General features: G+C 32.0%; 1 protein-coding gene across 2 annotated transcripts; it reads left to right on the forward strand.

Moving 5' to 3' along the window:
- Window positions 1-314: 314 nt before the first annotated feature.
- On the forward strand, window positions 315-20,481 carry LOC111501928 (ankyrin repeat domain-containing protein 13C). 2 transcript variants are annotated; one of them, XM_023155860.2, is made up of 11 exons: window positions 315-468; window positions 670-880; window positions 939-980; window positions 3,202-3,306; window positions 4,327-4,458; window positions 9,611-9,822; window positions 13,567-13,698; window positions 17,407-17,577; window positions 17,700-17,849; window positions 17,921-18,168; window positions 19,702-20,481. In XM_023155860.2, exons 2-11 carry the CDS (start codon window positions 769-771, stop codon window positions 19,715-19,717), a joined length of 1,320 nt encoding a protein of 439 aa, XP_023011628.2. In that variant the 5' UTR covers window positions 315-468; window positions 670-768; the 3' UTR covers window positions 19,718-20,481. The 2 variants fall into 2 exon arrangements, with proteins under 2 accessions (XP_023011628.2, XP_074030213.1); XM_074174112.1 differs by having other exon boundaries at window positions 332-880.
- The last annotated feature ends 734 nt before the right edge of the window (window positions 20,482-21,215 follow it).

The raw sequence follows: 21,215 nt of genomic DNA on the forward strand, positions 1-21,215 counted from the left end.
ATTGTCTACACCTCAAATAATTTACCTAAACTGATAGAAAATAAATATAATGAAAACTAAATAAAATCTGAAAAATAGGCAGTATAAATATCAACTAGATATGAATTAAATTATTGAAAAACACACAGTGTGACCAACTAAGAAAAAATGCATGTGCTGCAAACAAAATCCTTTTGAAATGAACCAACCACCTAATAAAACTCATAAATGGACAACAGAAACTTCATCCATATATAACAACTAACACTGAAGGCAAATACATTGTGTGGCCAACATAAAAATAATATATGCTTTTCAAATAAAAATGTTATTCTATTCATTGGCAACAATGTCAACACTAGATCATTTTTTATTATAATAGAAGTGAAATATGTAATTTAATTTCGAGGCACCTCAATAATTCACATTTAGATACGTTTTCGAGTGGATTAAATCTCTCTAGTCCCATTACTGAGAAGGCGAAGTGTAGTGAGTTTACATTTCATAATTATAATTATCATTTTGGGGTTACCTACATCTAATTTCAACAGAAAATCACTTAGTACCTTTTATCGTCGATAATATTCAATTCATCTTGATAAATATTCAATTGTATGTCAAGAGACATCATAATCTACTATGTCAGAAGTAATATAAGTTAATTATGGAGTAAATGTGCCTGAATCCCAGTTGGGAAATGGGCCTATCTTTCAGACATTCAATCTGTTCAAAAAAATTCAATAGATAACTGAAAGGAGGCATAACTGGAAAAGGAATAAAGGAGTGAAAATGACAGATGAAAAAGAACGTTTTCCACTTCATAAGGCTGTTTTTGAAAATGATTTACAAAACCTCTCCCGACTGATAAGGAAACATGATGTTTCTACCAAAGACAAGCATGGTAAAAGAAGAAAAACCTAGCAATAATCTGTAAATTTTTCATTATTGAATTATTTTAGGAAATACAGCTTTACACTTGGCAGTAATGTTGGGAAGGAAAGGTTTGTATTTAACACATTAAACGCCGTGTGTAAAAATATTATGTACAATCGGTCAATACAAGGCGCCAAGTGTATGGATATTACACATAATCGATCTTTCTTTTCTATGCCGTGTGTATATTAAATCTGCATACGTAGCGTGTATTTGTTATAGCACATTTCTAGATTTAGTGCAGGATTAAATTTCATAAATATCACAAAATTGTATTATTTCAGTTTTGAAGTATGAAAATTGATGAAACAACACAAATTGGTGATTGACCTGGACAAGCTGGAGAAATATATAGAACTTGTTTGCTGTTGAGGGTTGTGTGCTATTGAATATGTGATATTATAAAATTATTATAATACTTGCACTGTATTTTTTGTCTGTTTATTTGTTGTTGTTTTCGTTTCAACAACTGTTTGTGGAGTGACTTCGTTTTTTAATGATTGCAATTGAAACGGTCTTCCCTAAATATTGTAATAGGTGTATTTATATTAATGGCTGCATTGTATGGGATCCATGAGTTTACAACAGTTGTCTTGTTAGCGCTTCCAAACCAATTTTTTTGTAACATTCTACAGTCTTATAGTGCATAAGAGTGCGATGCCAAGAAACAATTGTGTTTTCTAAGTGTGCCAACCAAATGAGCCCTGTATTCCAATAATTCCTGGGTTAAATCAAAACTGTTATTCCAGTTATCAGTGAAAATATCTGGCCTTCATTCAACAAGTCCCCCTATCATCTTACCCAGTAGCTACTGGACTGCCTTCGACTTTCACCATACCACAATAAATTTTTATGTGATATGTATAACCACCCTTTGAACATATCTTGAAAACTTTGAAGCCAAATTCATGCCGTTTTTCCTTCAGATATTGATAAAATGAAATTTTTCCACAACACAAAAAGGAATCGTGCTTTTATTGATGCAGAAAATAGACTACCGCCAGAAGTCTTCGAGAGAAGGTTCACTGTTGAGTCCCATCCATATTATAACTACTAAAAATTCCTTCATTTCAACTAGTAATGAAGTCCAATAATTTATTTTTAATTTTGGACCAATAATTTCATCAGCAATTTTTTATATTACAATTTTTCAGCATAAATGTTTGCACAACAATTTCTTTAAAGACATCACCAGTTACAAAATTTTGAAAATCTTTCAACACTCTGACCCAAATTTTTTGCTGCAATATCATCAGGAACCCCAACAGGTTCATTAAAAGATTTTCAAATTCCTCACAAGTAGCCCCAAACTTTTGGATCATCATTATCAGGTTCATGGGAATCTTCTTCCAGCAAATAACTTGCTTTTGCTTCACCTCCATTGGTAGAATATATACTCAATGTGATTCTAGTTGCTGGTGATAGCTGTTCCAAATCACTTGGAAATTCCACTCTCTTCGATATAATCTGGGTCATTATCTTAATCTGCAAGGTACGGTTCTTTATCGCTCACTTCCGTTGATCCTAAACGTTCCTCTATTAGTGCTTCAAGCTGTTGATTATGTTTTTGTACTTGATATACAGTTACTAATTCACAGACATTAACAGCAGTTTATTGATAACTGAACTCACAGCTGCCTGATGTAAAAAGTTCTTGTTTAGAGTACATCTGATGCATAATTAAGATGACAGCCTTAATCTCGTGTGCTGTAATGCTGTCAACTTGTTACATAGACTATACACATACGTTGTTGGTGTGAATAGTATATATATGGCACAGAGTCACAAACTAATCTAGCACCGTGTGTGTGGCTAACCGAAAAAAAACATTTTAAATAAAATTTGATTTCATCATTCAATATAGTAGCCTTGGAGGGCGATACAAAGATTATAGCAGTCATAAAACCATTTTTATAGTTGCTTCCCTCAAAATGTTCTATCCCACAAACTGATAGTCCAACAGCTGGGAAATTTGTACACGTGAGTTTTGAAGATTAGGGTTAACTGAAAATCATATAGATTTAATATCAGTAGCGCCAACTGTGTGTTAGCCTAACAACTTTTCAGCGCATCTAGTAAATTATCCACGACTCAAATAAGTTAAACTTGATGTACAATTTGATTAGCAAAGATAAATACCTTATTCAATATATTCAAAAAAGACATTTGGCGCCAGAGACCCGATTGTAAACGTTGACATAGTGTTTAATGTGTTGAACAAAAATAATATTTTTTTGGGTAGATATAGTAAATAATCTCACATATTACTTACTTACTTACTTTTTCAAGAATGTGTCCAGCTTTTGTTGAAACATGATGCACCTGTAAAAGTGAAAAATGGCTTAGGATGGACGGTACTTGCTGAAGCTGTTAGCTATGGAAATCGCCCCACAAGTATGTTATTACACTATGGAACCTATTTTATATTCAGAAATATTTCTCCATTCTTTAATTGAAGATATTCAGGTAAAATAGATTTAATGGTATAGCACTAAAACTAGCGATTTGTAATAACCGAAAACATACACAAGAATATTAGTGATGAAGTAGGTTTAACGAAAATAAGTGATTATTTGTTTGAGTAAAGCCGCTAATCGAATGTACGTAGTCCGCGAAATTTGAACATTTACCTCATTTTTTGAACAGTCCATGTATGTTCATACATTGCTAATTTAAAAATTTGTGAGAACAAGCTGAATTGGTTATAGCTTTGTAGTTGTCAAATAATTCGTGATCACCTGTTTGTAACAAGGTTGAACTACACAATGCAAAAAAGATCTGATGAAAAATGTCCCTTTATAAGTGATAAATTGAGAATATGCACAAGAGGAGCAACAGCAAAACGAATACACCTTTTTAAAAGAATAATCAATACTTCGTGTTTTCGAAATTTGTGTAAAAGCAATATCAGTGCCCTGGTAGTTGTTGATATCATTCCAGTCCTTTTACAACTCTTGATGAAACATCTAAATAATATTTTCATGGCATGTTCGAACAGCACATTATCTTTCATCATGATATTTCACCACCACTTCACTCGAAATAATAATAATTTATATATAAGCAGAAATAAAACATCATGAATTCTTTGTTTTTCAAGGGTTTATATCGGTTCAATACATTACCAAATGTTATTAACAATAGCTATCTCTGAACATGTTTGAACACGAACTGAAGAAATTTGTTTTCAATGTGCAAATATGATATTATTTATTATTTGTTTGTTATCTGTAGCTACAATTTTCTTTCATTCTCTTATTGATCAACTTCAGAATGTATTGATTTAATGTTTGTCATTTATTTTTAAATCATTCCAATATGTAACAAAATTGTAAGAAAAATATTAGAAATGTATGTAAATTAGGTTTTTCCTATTTCAAATAAAGATTATTATAAGTTTCCACTCATTTTCAGTCTCTTCTCTTGTAAGGAAGTTCAGGCAGCAATCTAGAGAACAAATGGAAGACAGACGTCCCAATCTAGTTGAGGCTCTGAATAGAATCAATGACTTTTATATGGAGCTGAAGTGGGATTTTCAGTCATGGGGTATGTATTCAATCCACTGGATACTTATATAACAGATATTTTTTCATTAACCCTCAACTTTGCTGGCGGGGTCCGTGCGGATTCCAGACGTAGTAAACGGACTGATTTTATATATAATGTTGTAAATCATGCCCGAAATAAAATAACGCCGGCCGCCACTGGTAGCTTTAAACCAATCTTGACGTAGGTAAGAGCGCGCGGATGTACGATGTTTGCTGCCGCTCTAGATGTAGCGAGAATAATCCTACCGATTTTGATGGAACTTCGGCGAAAGTCTACTGCATTCGATAACGAAACGATATATAAACGCTAGTCACGAACATATCGACACAGTCAAGTGGAAGCTACAGTGCGGTACGCCAAGCGATCTAGTAACGCGATAGACATTCGAATAATAGTTGAAGTCTAACATTATAACCAAAGAAGACCACGTCAAAAACCGGAAATAAACCAAAACATTGACGCCAGCCGAGAAATTTAATATCAAAATACTGAAAATAAAGGAAAATTAGTTGCATTATTCAAAATGTATATATATATATATATATATATATATATATATATATATATATATATATATATATATATATATATATATATTTATATATACAGGGTCCTGCAACAGTGGCGCGGTGTTCCATATCTCTATATAGGAAGCAGATAGGAATCTAATTTTCTATAATATTACCTTATTGCTCGAGCTCGACAAAATAAAAATATTGGCGGTCACACAGGGTGTTCGATTTTTTTTGGGCGGATCCCAACTGTGTCTTTTTAAATGGCAACCTATATTTTTTATCGCTTTTTCGGTTTCTTCATAGAAAATAAAATAAACTTTATGTATATCTGCACTTCGAAAATATTGACGGTTTTCGAGATATCTAGCATGACAGGTTTTTTTTTCCAATATTCGTCACTCAGAATATTTGAAATTATAAAGTGGTGCCAAGTCCAGTTGAAATTTTTTTTTTGGTCGAATATTCTACATTGGTAACTCTCTCAAACGATATATCTGAAATCGACCTGTGATATACAGGATATGAAAAACCGCTTGCCAAATATTGTAAATGGACGTTCTTGAATAGTTACAATAATTTCAAAAATCTCGGAATTTGTGCCATATTCTTTCGGTCTAAAACAACCTTTCAGCGAATGAAATATTTATTGGAAATCAAGTAGTCTGGCAAATGACAGAACAAAATATTTGGCTGCAAATGAATATTGAAATTTTTAGTCAATCGTGAAGTTGAACTGTCGGTATAATTTCATCAGAATGTTGTTATCAAAAAGTGATTTGATTGATATGATTTTCATATTAGGTGAATCAGACAGGAATTGTTTATTGGCAAGTAGAATTTATTCTCAACGGTATCCAGATAGAAGGCATCCAGATGAAAGATCTTGGGACGATTCGTTGAAACTGGATCTATTAATTATTCCAAACATGATCGCATCAAGCCAGCTACTAATGAAGATAATGAATTGCAAGTTCTTCTTGCTGTTGAAGAAGATCCTAGTAGGAGTCAACGACAAATTGGGGAAATAGTGGATATAAGTGAGAGATCAGTGCAACGAGTATTGAAGAAACATCGCTTGCATCCATACCACGTTCAGTTACATCAAGAACTACTGTATGCTGATTTCGAGAAAAGAGTGAGATTTTGCAATTGGGCCATGAACAAAATTCGTCGAAACGAATATTTTTTCAATAATATTTTATGGTCGGATGAATCGACATTCCATAAAAATGGATTTGTAAATCGACATAATTACCATTATTATGCGACAGAAAATCCTCACTTATTGAGACAGGTGGATTATCAACATAGGTGGTCGATAAATGTCTGGGGAGGCATCATTGGAGAATATGTAATTGGTCCATACTTTTTTGAGGGACATATGAATGGTGCAATGTATCTCAATTTCTTACGAAATGATTTACCAGGTTTGTTAGATGATATTCCTCTTGACCTCCGCAATAGAATGTGGTTACAACATGATGGTGCACCTGCTCACTATTCGGCAGAAGTGAGAGATCATCTAAATGAAGTATTTCCCAATAAATGGATAGGACGGAATGGGCCTGTACGGTGGCCCGCTAGATCACCAGATTTGACGAAACTAGATTTTTTCTTATGGGGATACATAAAAAATATGGTTTACGTTGAGCCACCAACTTCTCCCGAAAATATGCGACTTAGAATAACGAATGCTTTTCGCAGCATTACACCAGCTGTCTTGCGCAGGGTAGAACAGTCTTTCAAACATAGACTTCAGCTCTGCATTCAAGAAAATGGAAGACATGTTGAACATATTTTATAAAAGTTTCATTATCAACCTTAATTAAACTCTCCCTTTTGTAGTTTTGTAATTTGCCAGTTGACAAATTTGAATATCTAGAACTCAAGCTCTGAATGAATATAATAACATGAAAAAAATAGTTATTTATAATGTTTCTTTCTTTTAACTTGTTTGGTTTGATATTGCACGATTTATGAGTGAAATTCTGCATCCAATGAAAAAATAATTTTCCATTTAGCAAAAAGTGATAGGTACATACATTTATTTCGTTAAAAAATATTTGTTTGGACACCTTCTAATGTACAAAATTGAAACAAGATATCTTTCGTATATTTTTATCAGTCGTCAAATGGATTTCGCTTTGAAAAAATGACCATTTTTCGAAAGAAATGCTCATTTAAGAAAAACTATTGAACTTAGCCATAGGTAATACTTAATGAAATTTGTAGAGGTTTCGTTGGCGCTTCTTATGGATCAATAATATACAGGGTGTTCCATTTAATATAAGGAAGATTTTGCAAATTTTCATTTACAATATTTGGCAAGCGGTTTTTCATACCCTGTATATCACAGGTCGATTTCAGATATATCGTTTGAGAGAGTTACCAATGTAGAATATTCGACCAAAAAAAAATTTCAACTGGACTTGGCACCACTTTATAATTTCAAATATTCTGAGTGACGAATATTGGAAAAAAAAACCTGTCATGCTAGATATCTCGAAAACCGTCAATATTTTCGAAGTGCAGATATACATAAAGTTTATTTTATTTTCTATGAAGAAACCGAAAAAGCGATAAAAAATATAGGTTGCCATTTAAAAAGACACAGTTGGGATCCGCCCAGAAAAAATCGAACACCCTGTGTGACCGCCAATATTTTTATTTTGTCGAGCTCGAGCAATAAGGTAATATTATAGAAAATTAGATTCCTATCTGCTTCCTATATAGAGATATGGAACACCGCGCCACTGTTGCAGGACCCTGTATATATATATTTATAGATAAATACTTTTTGATCATTCCCATATTGATTTCAATTCAAGAGCCTCCGGTAGACAGCTGTTTCAGCCTATTGGGCATCGTCAGTACCGAACAGGCGGTCCTCGATTGAAGACAAAATGAGAAAAAAACAAGAAAGTACTTATCTATTTATTTTTTGATTTTCATGGAATTATTTTCCAACAGCTTGACACCTTGGGTGTCACACCAGTAGGTGGTTCCACTTATGTTTCGCTTGCGTTTACGTAGCTATTTTTATCAAGTACTTTCTTGTTTTTTTCTCATTTTGTCTTCAATCGAGGACCGCCTGCCCGGTACTGACGATGCCCAATAGGCTGAAACAGCTATTGTCAACGATAAAAATCTGTTTATTTTTTGATTTTCATGGAATAATTTTTCAGCAGCTTGACTGCATCAACCTTTCTAGATTTCATATCATTTCTAGAAACATGTGGATTCGTTTTCCAATAAGGATTATTTTCATCCTTATGGGGATGAAATCCCTCCGGAAATTTATTTTTTCCTTTATCAAGAATATCTAGAAAAAACAATATGATGCAAACATTATATAGTAATGAAAAGACTCGCCAAAGTTAGTTTAAAATATAAAAAGGCATATAAATCCAAACATAAAAAAGCCGAAAAGTCAAATGCAAATGTGACGTTGAAAATTTTGTCACAGCACCAGAGAAAATGTGATTATTAAGATATTTGCAAAAACAGTGAGATTTTAATGATGTAAGTGATCTATGATTTTATTTTTTTCAATATTAAAATTATTTGTTTCATTTTGTTGATCAAAAGTTAAAATATAATTGTAGATTTGACTTGAATTTTGTATTTTTGATTTTTCGTTTGAGTTATTATTAATTTCACTTATGTGAATCATTTCCAGAAATAGCCTTTTGACTTTATTATTTTCAACTGCTAAAGTTTTTGTATTTTCATAATCTTTTTATGTTTGGATTTGTATGCCTTTTTATATTTTAAACTAACTTTGGTGAGTCTTGTAATATTTTCATTACTACATTACAAATTTGTCTGTCTTATATCTGAGGGCAAGTGATTAAACATCTTGACCCCATTGTAATAAAATTCTTGACCAAATTGTTAAGCAAATAGGCAATTTTAACGCGGTGGAATGGGTGCTATGAGAATGTCATGAAGTCTCAAATAGGGAGATATTTTTGTAAATGAGGCAAACCGATTCCAAAATGAACAAAGCAATCACTGTTAAAATCTTTTGCTCAACGAATTTATGTCTGCACGAATCACGAGGTTTAATCTTACACATATACCTGATAGCCCGTTTCTGCAGTATTAATACAGACAGAAGTTCTGATGAACTGCATGCAATTCATATTAACACATGCATAGACAGTGCAATATATCTCAGAAAATGTATATCATGGAATGGGTTTATAATCAGAAGGGACTTTACTGTTGACCGAAGTACTATATCATGAAGGGGTTTTTGATTTGTAGATGTATATCAACTCTCGAGGTCAACTTATTTTTGAATTATTCGTTATTATCAATTTCTGAGATATATTGCAGAAGGCGCTCGTAGAGTTAATTTTCTGACTGTTTTGACAATGCTTTGATTAAATTTCAATGCATAGAGAAAAAACGGCTGACATCATATAGCAATAAGCTGAGGCAAAATATTGAAATTTGAAAATAAATGACCAGCATCAATGTATAGAGCACAAAAACACATGACTTCAAAACGGACAAAACAACCTAATATCTTTGTATTCATAAATATTTGATCTAAATTATTTACTTTATGCAACAATTGGATCTTTAGTGGATGCTGCATGAACTATATTATATATGTTTTGTTTCAGTACCATTAGTTTCAAGAATTCTACCTTCCGATATTTGTAAAATTTATAAAAGTGGAGCCAATATCCGGTTAGACACCACCCTTGTTGATTTTTCTGATATGAGATGGGAAAGAGGAGATATTTCTTTCATTTTCAATGGATATGCCAAACCAGAAGATAGCCTCACAGTACTAGACAATATTTCAAAGGTCTATCAGAAAGTTAGGCATGAGGTAAAGTTCGTTGTATACTTTTTGACAGGTAGAATATGATGAACCTAAAATATTATATTTGCAGCTGATTGGTGGTAACGATTTTTATAATTTTAAAATATTAGTTTTATTTCTTAATTCAATGAAATAGTATTCACTAAAATGAGATAGAGTGAAGAAATGATATATTTTAATTAGGTGAACACTCGTAAAATGTATTTTTCTTGGTCTATTTGAAACCAGAATAGTATCTAAACTTTATTCATTAGAGCATAATTGTGAACTGAAACAATTATAGTATATTAATTTTGATACTTGTGCCAAAAAATATCTAATTTTACTGTTATTGATATCTATCCTTCTTCCTATTTATTTATTTCCAGTGGAATACAAAACAGGACAAACCCAGAGAGAGTATTCACAAATGATAAGGTGAAAATAACAGTAAATAATTTGATTATATTACATAATATGCAATATCGTTTTATGAAAAGTTGTTAATCAAGTGCAGTGCAAATTACAATAGTTAGACATGAAAATGATGAATATATGAATGTTCGAGAGACGTGGTGAAGGTTGAGAGGAAATTAGAAAAGATGTTAATTTCTATTAAGATAAGATATTTATTCACCTTCACATTTTTTTACAGAAAACAGTATGTTACAATAGTCACACAACAGTTTTTTGTTTAGGTACGTCACAATATTGTAGAGAGTATTCTCAAACTCAAAAAAAAATATTTAAACATAAAAAAATATGTTAGTGTATCAAAAATTAGATATTTACATATATAAAACCAATCACACTTATACATATATGAACAGTTTTAACTTTAGAGGCACACAGATGGAAAACACAGAAACATTAATCACAAAATCTGTAGTCCACACTCTTGACAAGTATTTAGACCCATGAATGAAGAAAAATTTCATTTATATCATATAGTGGATCCAGTAGCAATGATTGTTTTAGTTGGTATTTTAATTTTTCAGTTGTGTAATACTTCCATTCCACTGGTATTTGATTGTACAGTTCCATTGATAAATATTCAGTTTGTATTTTTGTTTGTATTATTGATTTGGATATAGAATTTTAAGTTTATAACACCTATTTAGGGAAGAATTCAAATAGTACCAAGGAAGGTCAACAATGTCGGCCATTTTTCAGTTCACTCAAAATATATTATATTTCTTGGAAAAAAGTCACTAGCCTTGGAAATGTTTTTGGATCTTTCCAAGGCTTATGATTGTGTGGATAGAAACCTGTTGATGGTTAAACTAGGAGAGATATGGTGTTAGAGGGAATGCTCTGAAATGGGCTAAATCTTATCTCACTGAACGAACTCAGAGTGTGCATTAAGAATCAAGGAAAAATGTATAAATCTGAAATATCATCATCAAATATCGGAATACCACAGGGTAGTATTAACGGTCCAATATTTTTCATAATTTTCATGAATGATATATGTGCAACCAGTATTGAAGAAGACAGTTTATTACAAATTATGCTGATGACACAAACCTTTTATGCGGGGGTGATAATTTTCCTGATCTTATGCAAAATGCAAGTAATCTATTTGACGGTACCAAACATTGGTTTGAAAGTAATAAATTGATTCTTAATGAATCAGAAACTAATACGATCCTGTTTCGTCCCAGACAGCTACAGATAGAACGTCCATCAAGCATAAATATGAAAAATAGAAAGAGAGAGATAGCTCCTTGTACTGAATTCTTAGGTGTTTACATTAATGAATATTTGGGCTGGTCTGAGCAAATAACAAAATTGTGCATGAAACTAAATTCAGTCGTGTTTGCCATGAGAATAGATTTCAAATTTCAGTTCAATGAAAATTATGTATCATGCAAACTTTGAAGCAGCTGCTAAATATGGCATCATGTTTTGTGGAAGCAGTTCTGATACGGAAAAAGTGTTTATCATTCAGAAGAGAACGTTAAGAATAATCTTGAATATACCATATAGGGAATCATGCAGAAGTATTTTCCGATTAAGCAATATATTGACCAATTATGCAATTTATATTTATGAATGTTTATTGTTTTTTTTTAATCTTTGTTTATTATAAATTACGTTCCTCACAAATATGAAACTAGGACTAGAAATATCAACTACCCTGTTCACAGACTCAAGATAACTGAAAATAGCCCACAATACATGTGCATTAGATTGTTCAATAAATTACCAGTTAGAATAAAAGCATTGGTCAGCATAAATAAGTTCAAAATAGAAATAAAAAAGGTACTCATACATCTGGAACCTTATAATATTGCGGAGTATTTTAATCATAATTATTTAAATTATCTTTATGCATCTTATATGTCTATTTATGCAAGATTATTGTGTCTTGTAACCCTCATTGACGTCATTTCATTATATTTTGTCATTATATGTTTATTGTATCGTTGACATATTCTGAAATAAAGATGATTATTATTATTATTTAATTTTACTTTGATTTGTTTGAAATGAATATGTTCCTCTGATATTATATAGAGATACATTAATTGAAAGTTGGTTCAATATAGAGCTGCTGTTGAAACAAGTATTTGTTAATAAATTGATAGCCATTACTATGTAGTAGATCATCATGAAAAATGAGAAAAACTAGCAAAAACATAGACAGTTTTATTTCTCATTTTTCATAATTATTCATTATTTTATACAGGAACTTAATATCAGCTATTTGGCGTCTATATATAGGTATACCAATGATATCAAATTGAGTTGTATTTTAATTTGGAATGGATTTTTGAGATTATGAAAGAATGACGAAAAATGACCGAATGTGCTTTGTATAGATTCAAATCTTTCAATATACGATATATACAGGGGGTTCCATATAACTGGAGCAAAAATGAGCTGACTACATAAACCATGTAAAGTGTACAAACAGAGTTAATATTTCTGAAGTCGTGATAAGTCCTAATCAGGAATCCTAGAGTTTTGTTAGCTTTTTTGCAATATAGTCAATATGTGAGTCAAATAATAGTTTGGAGTCATATAATACTCCCGATTCTTTGACTTTAGGTGTCTTCCTTAGCTGCTGCCTGTTTATGTGGTATCGGTGTGGTGGTAAATATTTTTGTTTCTTGTAAACGTGATAGAGTGGCATTTTTTAAGATTGAAGAGTAGAGAGTTTAGCAATATTGTTTTGTATGGGGAGTGGATCGTTGGCACATCTCACAGTATGGAATACTTTCAAGTCGTCAGCATGTATTTAAAAATCGCAGTAGGGGAAACTACTAGATATATCGTTAATATAAATGTTGAAGATGAAGAGTCCCAGATGGGAGTCCTGAGGAACTCCGGAAGTAATATTTATGAATCTTCAACCTGTCAAGTTATTATTTAACTAATAACCATAAAATGGTGTGAGTGAAAACAATGTAGTGAATAGATACAAAACTTCATAAACTAATGTATTAGATAAATAGATAATTGAAATGATAACATTATGTTAACAAGGTTAGTACAATCACAGGAATGAAAAATGAGGTGAATTTTAATTTTTATAAAAAAATATTTATCTGTTAATTTCTATTTTGTCCTCTTCACAGTAGTACCCCTCAAATATAATACACTTGTGCCAGCGTTTATTTCCAAACCTTGAAGCAGTTCTGATATGCATTTTATGTCTTTGAGCTCTCAGTGATCCTGTTTTTATTCAGTTCGTTATGTTATAATTATTGTACTAATAAACCATTCTTACCAACATAGAGTTTAAGTGGTATTACCTGATTCCAGGAAAGTGAAATGGAAATAGAAGATGAAGTAGACCTACTTATGTCAACTGATATATTGGCAGCTCAAATTTCTACGAAAAGCATATCATTTTCTAGAGCTCAAAGTGGGTGGATATTCAGAGAAGATAGAAAGGTATTTAAGGCTAATTTAATGAAAATGCATCAATAATAATAATAATCTTTATTATTCTTAAAAAACAAGAATGTTTATAACAGGGATAAAATTTGGAATCAATGAAGTCGCCCCGGAGCGCCAATAAATTTTTATTGTTGTTTTTATTTTTATCATTGTTTTTATTTTTATCGTTGTTTTAAAATTTAAAATACTGATTGAATAAATTATTTCAATACTAACACATCAATTAAATGTACAGCACATATATACATAATTACAAACATGCATATACCATCACATACATATACAGTGTGTAACAACGAAAACTTAAAAAGTAAGTTTTTTAAAAAAAGCTCGGACACGTCGATTTCTAATTAAAGGGGGACACCTTTAAGACTAATCAGATTTTTTGTAGTACGCACCCCCTTGGAGGGGTGCGTCCGACGACCCTTATTTAGATAGGGAAAGTAAGTCGAGTGGTACCTTGTTTTAAAGGTCTTTCGAATACCTTTACATCTCTGTTAAAAGAACATTTTTGTAACGATTAGTTTGTAACGTTCAGAACTTTCATAAAAAAAAAAAAATTTTTGCTTTTTATGACGACCTGCTAATACGTGTCCATTTGATTTCGTAAAAAAGTAAAAATTATTTGTTTATTACGAGGAGATTTTTTCGGGGGATGGGGTTGGTTACCACCGTTACATTTTAGGTAAATTGAGTGGCACCTCCTTATGAAGGTTGCCTTTTGACGTGGATATTTTAGGCTTCTGATAAAAAAGTGAATCATACTAAAAACTTACCTACACAACGAATACAATCTGCTGATTTCCTTGAATGCTGATGACACAGACAAGTTTAAAAAACTGTTTTAGGGTTAAAAAATCCCAATAATTGTTTTTGAAGCACACACAAAAAAGTAACACCTAATAAGGGTAACTCACATAGAAAATTTAGAGTAAATGTTCAATATGTGCGCCATTTTGCTCCATGCAACAATAAAGATTTTATTCGAATTTTGCTCTTACCTTATTCAACATCTCAGGAGTTATAGCTCGGCATTCATCAATAATTCTACGACGTAATTCATCCAAATTGGCTGGCTGTGTAGCATAAACTTTAGACTTCAAATATCCCCACAAAAAGTAGCCCAGTGCTGTTAAATCTGGTGATCGTGCTGGCCATTCAATTGGACTTCTTCTGCCAATCCATTGTCCTTCAAAATGATTATTCAAAAAATTTCGAACCTGCTGGACATAATGGGGTACATCGTCTTGTTGAAAATGGATAAATTCATCTTGACATCTTGGATCCTGTTCAATTATTTTAACTATACGAGGTTGTATTGCCTCTTCAAGAAGTTGTTAATAAGAATCATCGGTTAAATTTCAATCAATGAAAAATGGACCTATAATATGATTGCCTAATATTCCGGCTCAGACATTCAACTTTTGGGGATGTTGGGTATGTATTTCTGCATATTGTCTTGGGTTTTCATCCGACCAATAACGGCAATTGTGACAGTTCACGCAACCATTTAAATAAAATGAGCTTTCGTCCGAAAAACAGATGTTATAAAGCAGCTCGGGATTTTGCATTAATCTCTCACTCATGCCCTCACAAAACTCCCGTTTTCGGTCAAAATCGTCCTCATTGAGTTCACGAACAAGTTTAATTTTGTAAGGATGAAATTTGTGGTTTTTAAGGATTCTCCATGCGCTCATATGGCTTATTCCGGCCATTGCTGATAAATCTCTGGTACTTAACCTGGGATTGTCGATGACTTGACCAATCACTCCAATCGCATTATCGTCATTCACTACCCTTCTCTGAACATTTCTTTTCTTATTTAAAACCGAACCTGTCTCCCTGAATTTTATGACCAAATCCAGAACGTGATTTCTGCTTAGGTGTTCACCAGGGTTTTGCTCGTTAAATGAAATTGATGTTCTATTAGAATTTTGGTCATTGCCAAAAAATAAAGCAATAACTGAAACCTTTTCAGCAGAAGTGTAAGGCATTTTTAAACAACATTGTTTAAACAAAACAATCGAACGATGTACTAATGAAAACTGGAAGAAGAGGAGTGGGTATTGATTTTAAAAAAGGGATTTTATTTAACAAAAAACTGATAAGAAGAACTGCTCGAAATTTTTTTTATTTAAGCATACAAGTTACCGAGTGGTCTGTCTAATGTATTATTAACATGGCAATTTTAACTTCAAATTATCGCGAAAACTAATCGTTACAAAAATTTTCTTTTAACAGAGTTGTGAAGGTATTCGAAAGACCTTTACAACAAGGTTCCACTCGACCTACTTTCCCTATCTAAATAAGGGTCGTCGGACGCACCCCTCCGAGGGTGTGCGTACTACAAAAAATCTGATTAGTCTGAAAGGTGTCCCCTTTTCATTAGAAATCAACGTGTCCGAGCTTTTTTAAAAATCTTACTTTTTATGTTCAAAAACGGCTCTGTTAAGTTTTCGTTGTTACACACTGTATACATACATATACACACCCATACACATTTACATATATACACACATATATAAATATATACATAATTGAAATATAATAGTAATTTTAAACAAAAAATGTTATGGAGATTATGGAGAGGAAGAAAGTAGAAGCTTTTTTATTTCATAATATCTAATTTTTAAAGGGTAAGCATAAAATAATTTTCAGTAATCCAAATTGGAACATAATATTTTTAACTAACAAAAAGTCCACGGTGGAACAGATTTTCAAATGAGAAAAACAAACAATTAGGTCTAACAAAAATGTAGATGAGAAAAATACTTCATATAGAATTCAAATAGATACCTATGTTGTGTGTACTACAGGTTTCAAACATCTGCTGAAAAAACACGTAACCCCATGATAAAATAGACTTATGTGTTTGTTTTTAAAAACATGAACGATTTCGATGTAAGGTCTACTATCCATAGTGTTATGGTTTCCTCCTGAATTTGACCACAATTGTCTACATTTTATAATTAAACACAACTTCATTTTACTGCTTTACTGACAATACAACTGAAACTTCAGACTGATACTCAAATGTCTATCACCTCATTTCGTACACTTTCAACTAGACTTGTCCCATCTGCCTGTTGGTAGTGTTTATATATTGTTATGGAAATCTGGAAGCCGATAAGGAAGTATCTCAAAGCGACGCGACATCTAGAATGATCGAGAAGCGCAAGACCAGAGGCGGCCGGCGTTATTTTTCTTAAGTAGATAATTTGCAACAATATCAGGAACACAAGGTCCAAAAATTATTTTCACAAATTTACAAAATATATAGAGCATCGGATATTGCTGAAACAATATTTAATATTCTATCAAATGATCTGAAAATAAGTTTGACTCTGGAAGTGTTTCAAATTTGAAAATAAAGATTATTATTGCAATGAAAATTGTATGTTAGAAATTGTTGTATTGTATTCAAAAAACATTTTAATGTAAGATTTCCACTTGACAGTTTAACCGCGATAAGTGTTTCGCGTCACAATATTCGTAAATAGTGTGATGCCTGAAGATACTCTTGTATAGCGAAACACATGTTGCGGTTTTATAAATTATCAAGTGGATATCTCACATTAAATCGTTTTTTTAATACATTATAATGGATTTTTATCAAGTGTCATATAATTGTTGTATCGATTGAAAAATTATATTATGTGACAAATATTTGTCTTGATAAATACCATATAAAAAACATTTCAGGAATTAGTTGCTGGACAGTATGAAAGTGAACTATACACTGTTCATGGTTTAATGTTAGAGAGCCGTAAACGAAGAGAACACCTCAATTCAGATGATCTTCAAAAGAATAAAGCTATTTTGGAAAGTTTTACGAAGGGAGGAACCTTTCAAAACTTTGATCAAAATGGAGCTGTGAGTATCAGTAGACTATTAACCAAAATAAAAACATCTGTTTTATAGTAATGCAACTTCACAAATGAGAAATATCATAAAGCATTAACAACTCACTTTTACACCAACATAATTTTTTTCAGCCTGTAAGAAGAAATAGTTTAATTCCACCTCCTGAAAAAAAAGTTACATGGGAGGAATATATAAAATCAGATGTGAATAATTATCCTAGATTAGGAAGAGATCTCGTGTATAAGGAATCATCCAAAGCCTTCAAAGCTACGATTGCAATGGTAAGATTTGTAATCCTGAGTAACTGATTTATTTTAAACATGTTATGATTCATTTCCATCATTTTTTGTAGAGTTCCGAGTTTCCGCTTTCAGTGGAGATGCTCCTCAATGTTTTAGAAGTCGTAGCACCATTCAAGCACTTTTCTAAACTTAGGGATTTCATTACTTTCAAACTACCCAGCGGATTCCCGGTCAAAGTGGAAATACCAATATTGCCAACTGTAACGGCAAAAATTACATTCCAGCATTTTGAGTTCAGAGATGACATTCCCAAACACCTATTTATGACTCCGAAGAACTATTTTGAAGATCCTACAAGGTAATGTAATCCGTAGGATGAATGTTTATTGAAAACTTTACTCGAATAATTTTGAAAATCTCAGAATCTCATCAAAGGTAAATAATAGTCTCAGTGATGGTTTGTTAAAAAAAACAAGCTTCAACATCAACCACAAAATGAGGAATGTTTTGTATCTCTATCTCCCTTTTTGCAAATAACAAAGTTCCAAAAATATATTTATTGAAAAACTTGATTTCTACATTTTGTGGATAACTATTCCTCAAAATAGTCAATATGGTGTGATCAACTTGAACAATTATAAAATAACAAGGTATGCCCCACACACCAAAAACATTCAGAGGTCGTACAATTCCTATAGTTGTTAAGTTTCCCAAAATTTTCGTCAGATTCATAAATTCCTAAAAACAAATCCACTCTTTCAATTGTATTGCCAATTGCATATGCAGGAAATTTTCTGTGAAGATTCCTGCACTGACGCCTGTTGGATATAATTCAACGCCGTTCGTGGTATTAGCCAGGGGAGTAGTTGTTTTCTCATAGGCGTCAGTCCATTCAACCTACTGTGTAGGTATATCCCAGATTGGCTTGAACATTTAAAGTTCGTTTCTTTAGATTTGTTTACTGCCAGTCTTCAAGTATTTTATTAACTGTCTATTACGTGCACTTCAATTCGCATCTTAGATATGGCATCCTTAAGTGGGGCACATCCTCTACCGTGTCTCGTGTGTTTTGTATACAAAAGTATGCAATTAGGATCATTGCTAAGTTGGGCTATAGAGATTCTTGTAGAGAAACTTTTCAGAATTTGAAAATAACTCCCCGACAATATCAAATTCTGAAAAGGTACACATTTTTAAATCAAGACTGAAGCAACTTCTTCTATCAAAGAACTGCTACAGTATTGATGACTTTTATTTGTAATCCAATACTATATGTGTGTATAGGAAACAATTATGTATTATTATATTTATGTGATATACATCTGTGTATGTTGTATATATGTGTGTATTTGTATATATGTTTGGTATGTATATATGTGTGCATATGTATATATACATGCGTGTATGTGTGTATAAATATGTATATATGTGTGTATATATTTTTTATTTATTTTATTTTTTTCACACATTTTTTAATTTATAACTTTTTGACATTATCTATTTCGTATAGTTTTATTTCTTTTCAATATTGTACATTGACGTTTTCCTCTTTTTCATTTGTACTTCTGCTCTTGTGGTTATACAAATCAATCTGAGCAAATAAAGAGATTATTATTATTATTATGTGATCCTGAGGTTAAGTGGTAGAACAAACCTTTAGTGTTCTACACTGCAGTTTTGAACTTCGCCTTTTGGATGGTATATTGTATTTCACCCAATAAAGACCATTAGTATTATTAATTATGTTTGAAGCAGATGAAACGGTGGAGTACATACATGTGACTTGAATGAAAATTTATGATTAGAATATTTAAAGTTTGGTTATTTATCATTTGTCAGTATATAGTCATCACTATCATATTTTAGATATTACTCAAAATATATGTTTCAGATTTCCAGACTTATGACGGCCTGAACTCCTGAACTCTTTCGAGTTGAACTATGCTCAGAAACCACAATTTCTCCTGCCGTATGATAAGCGTCATCTGTCAGCTCGGTCGTCCAAGTTGTCCAAAAAGCTACGAAGAAACATAGCTAGGCCATACTCTACTGGAGATCTAGATACTGCTCACAACTGCTCGACAATCATTGTCGAAGTTCCGATGCTCTTCACTCTAGGTAGCATTTACAGCACCAATTGTATATTATATTTAGAGTAAACCTTATTGATAGTACAAGTGGATAATCAGTGTATACCGTGTATAACAATTCTGTGATTCTTTAGTTTGTAAGGGTATTTAATTGATAACAGTTGTAGAGATGTGAAAATTATATCAAATTACTTTTTTCTGGTAAAAAATTTAAAGATGTTTCCAGTGTTTTCTCAGATTTGAGAGTACTAGTCAATCCGAGTGGTAATCAGTAATTTATTTCTTTCTTAGTTCATATATTGAAATCTATCTGTAAAATTTTGTAGGTATTCATGTAATTAACAAAACTTCATCAACATTTTAGAAAAACACGATGACATGTTGATTTTTTCATTAAACCGGAGCACTTTTTTTCAGTGTTTGTGAGTTCTCTACTTGCACTCTCAAACTATTTTAATGGAGGTCTTGTAGGATGTCACAAAGCTCTTAGTATTAATTTATAGTTGTAGTTATATTTTAAAATTCTGCTTAATAGTTTTGTAAAAAAATGCATTTCAAATATAAATTTGTTCAGCTGCCTGCTTGATTTGACTCAACAGTGTAACCCGATATGAAAAAATGTAATACAGTCGTAACCGTTTATGGTGACATCACATTCAACACTGCCCAATACAACAGGTTATTACAATATACTGCATTAAGCCACCATATTTAACTCATATTTTATAAGAATAACAAGTAGTATTTATTTACCCATAGATATTAGAGTACATTGTACAAATGGCAAGTCATAAAATATTCTATACAATAATGATTTACAGTAAAAATTAATAAGTTTATATACAAGTAAATAGTGCAGGAATGTTGATGAAATACTATTGATATATGTTATTAGTTATTCCACTTTGAAGCTATTTTCAAGAAGGTATGACTACACTGAGGTCTCAATCTGCCTACTCCTCGGGTAATGACACGCGATAAGGGTTTTGTGAGTTGACGCCGGGGTCTCAATCTGTCTACTCCCCGTGTCTCGTTACTGGCCTCCCCAATGGGTCTCAATCTGCCTACTCCTAAGCATCGACTGTGGGTACACAGGTTCTGGTTCATGTCCGTGGACGAGTGGTGTTAATAGACAAAATCTATGTGGGAAGAAAATTAGATCAAAATCTATCCAAGTACCACGTAATTTGACATTGCTAAACTTGATGATGTAAATATACTTGGGAGTTTTTTCGTCATGTGGAAATTAAAATAATTACTTTTATCTTCAATTAGAATCCGAAGATTTTTTCACACTATAATTCCATTTCGGTAA

The sequence above is a fragment of the Leptinotarsa decemlineata genome, unplaced genomic scaffold (genome assembly GCF_025532065.1).
Source record: "Leptinotarsa decemlineata unplaced genomic scaffold, Ldec_3_MD MMD2_tig00000505_RagTag_RagTag, whole genome shotgun sequence".
NCBI lineage: Eukaryota > Metazoa > Arthropoda > Insecta > Coleoptera > Chrysomelidae > Leptinotarsa > Leptinotarsa decemlineata.

Coding starts and splice junctions, on each gene's coding strand:
- LOC111501928 (XM_023155860.2), top strand. CDS start 769: ATGACAGATGAAAAAGAACGTTTTCCACTTCATAAGGCTGTTTTTGAA. Junction 881..938: donor TTCTACCAAAGACAAGCATG/GTAAAAGAAGAA, acceptor GAATTATTTTAG/GAAATACAGCTTTACACTTG. Junction 13,699..17,406: donor TATTCAGAGAAGATAGAAAG/GTATTTAAGGCT, acceptor AAAACATTTCAG/GAATTAGTTGCTGGACAGTA.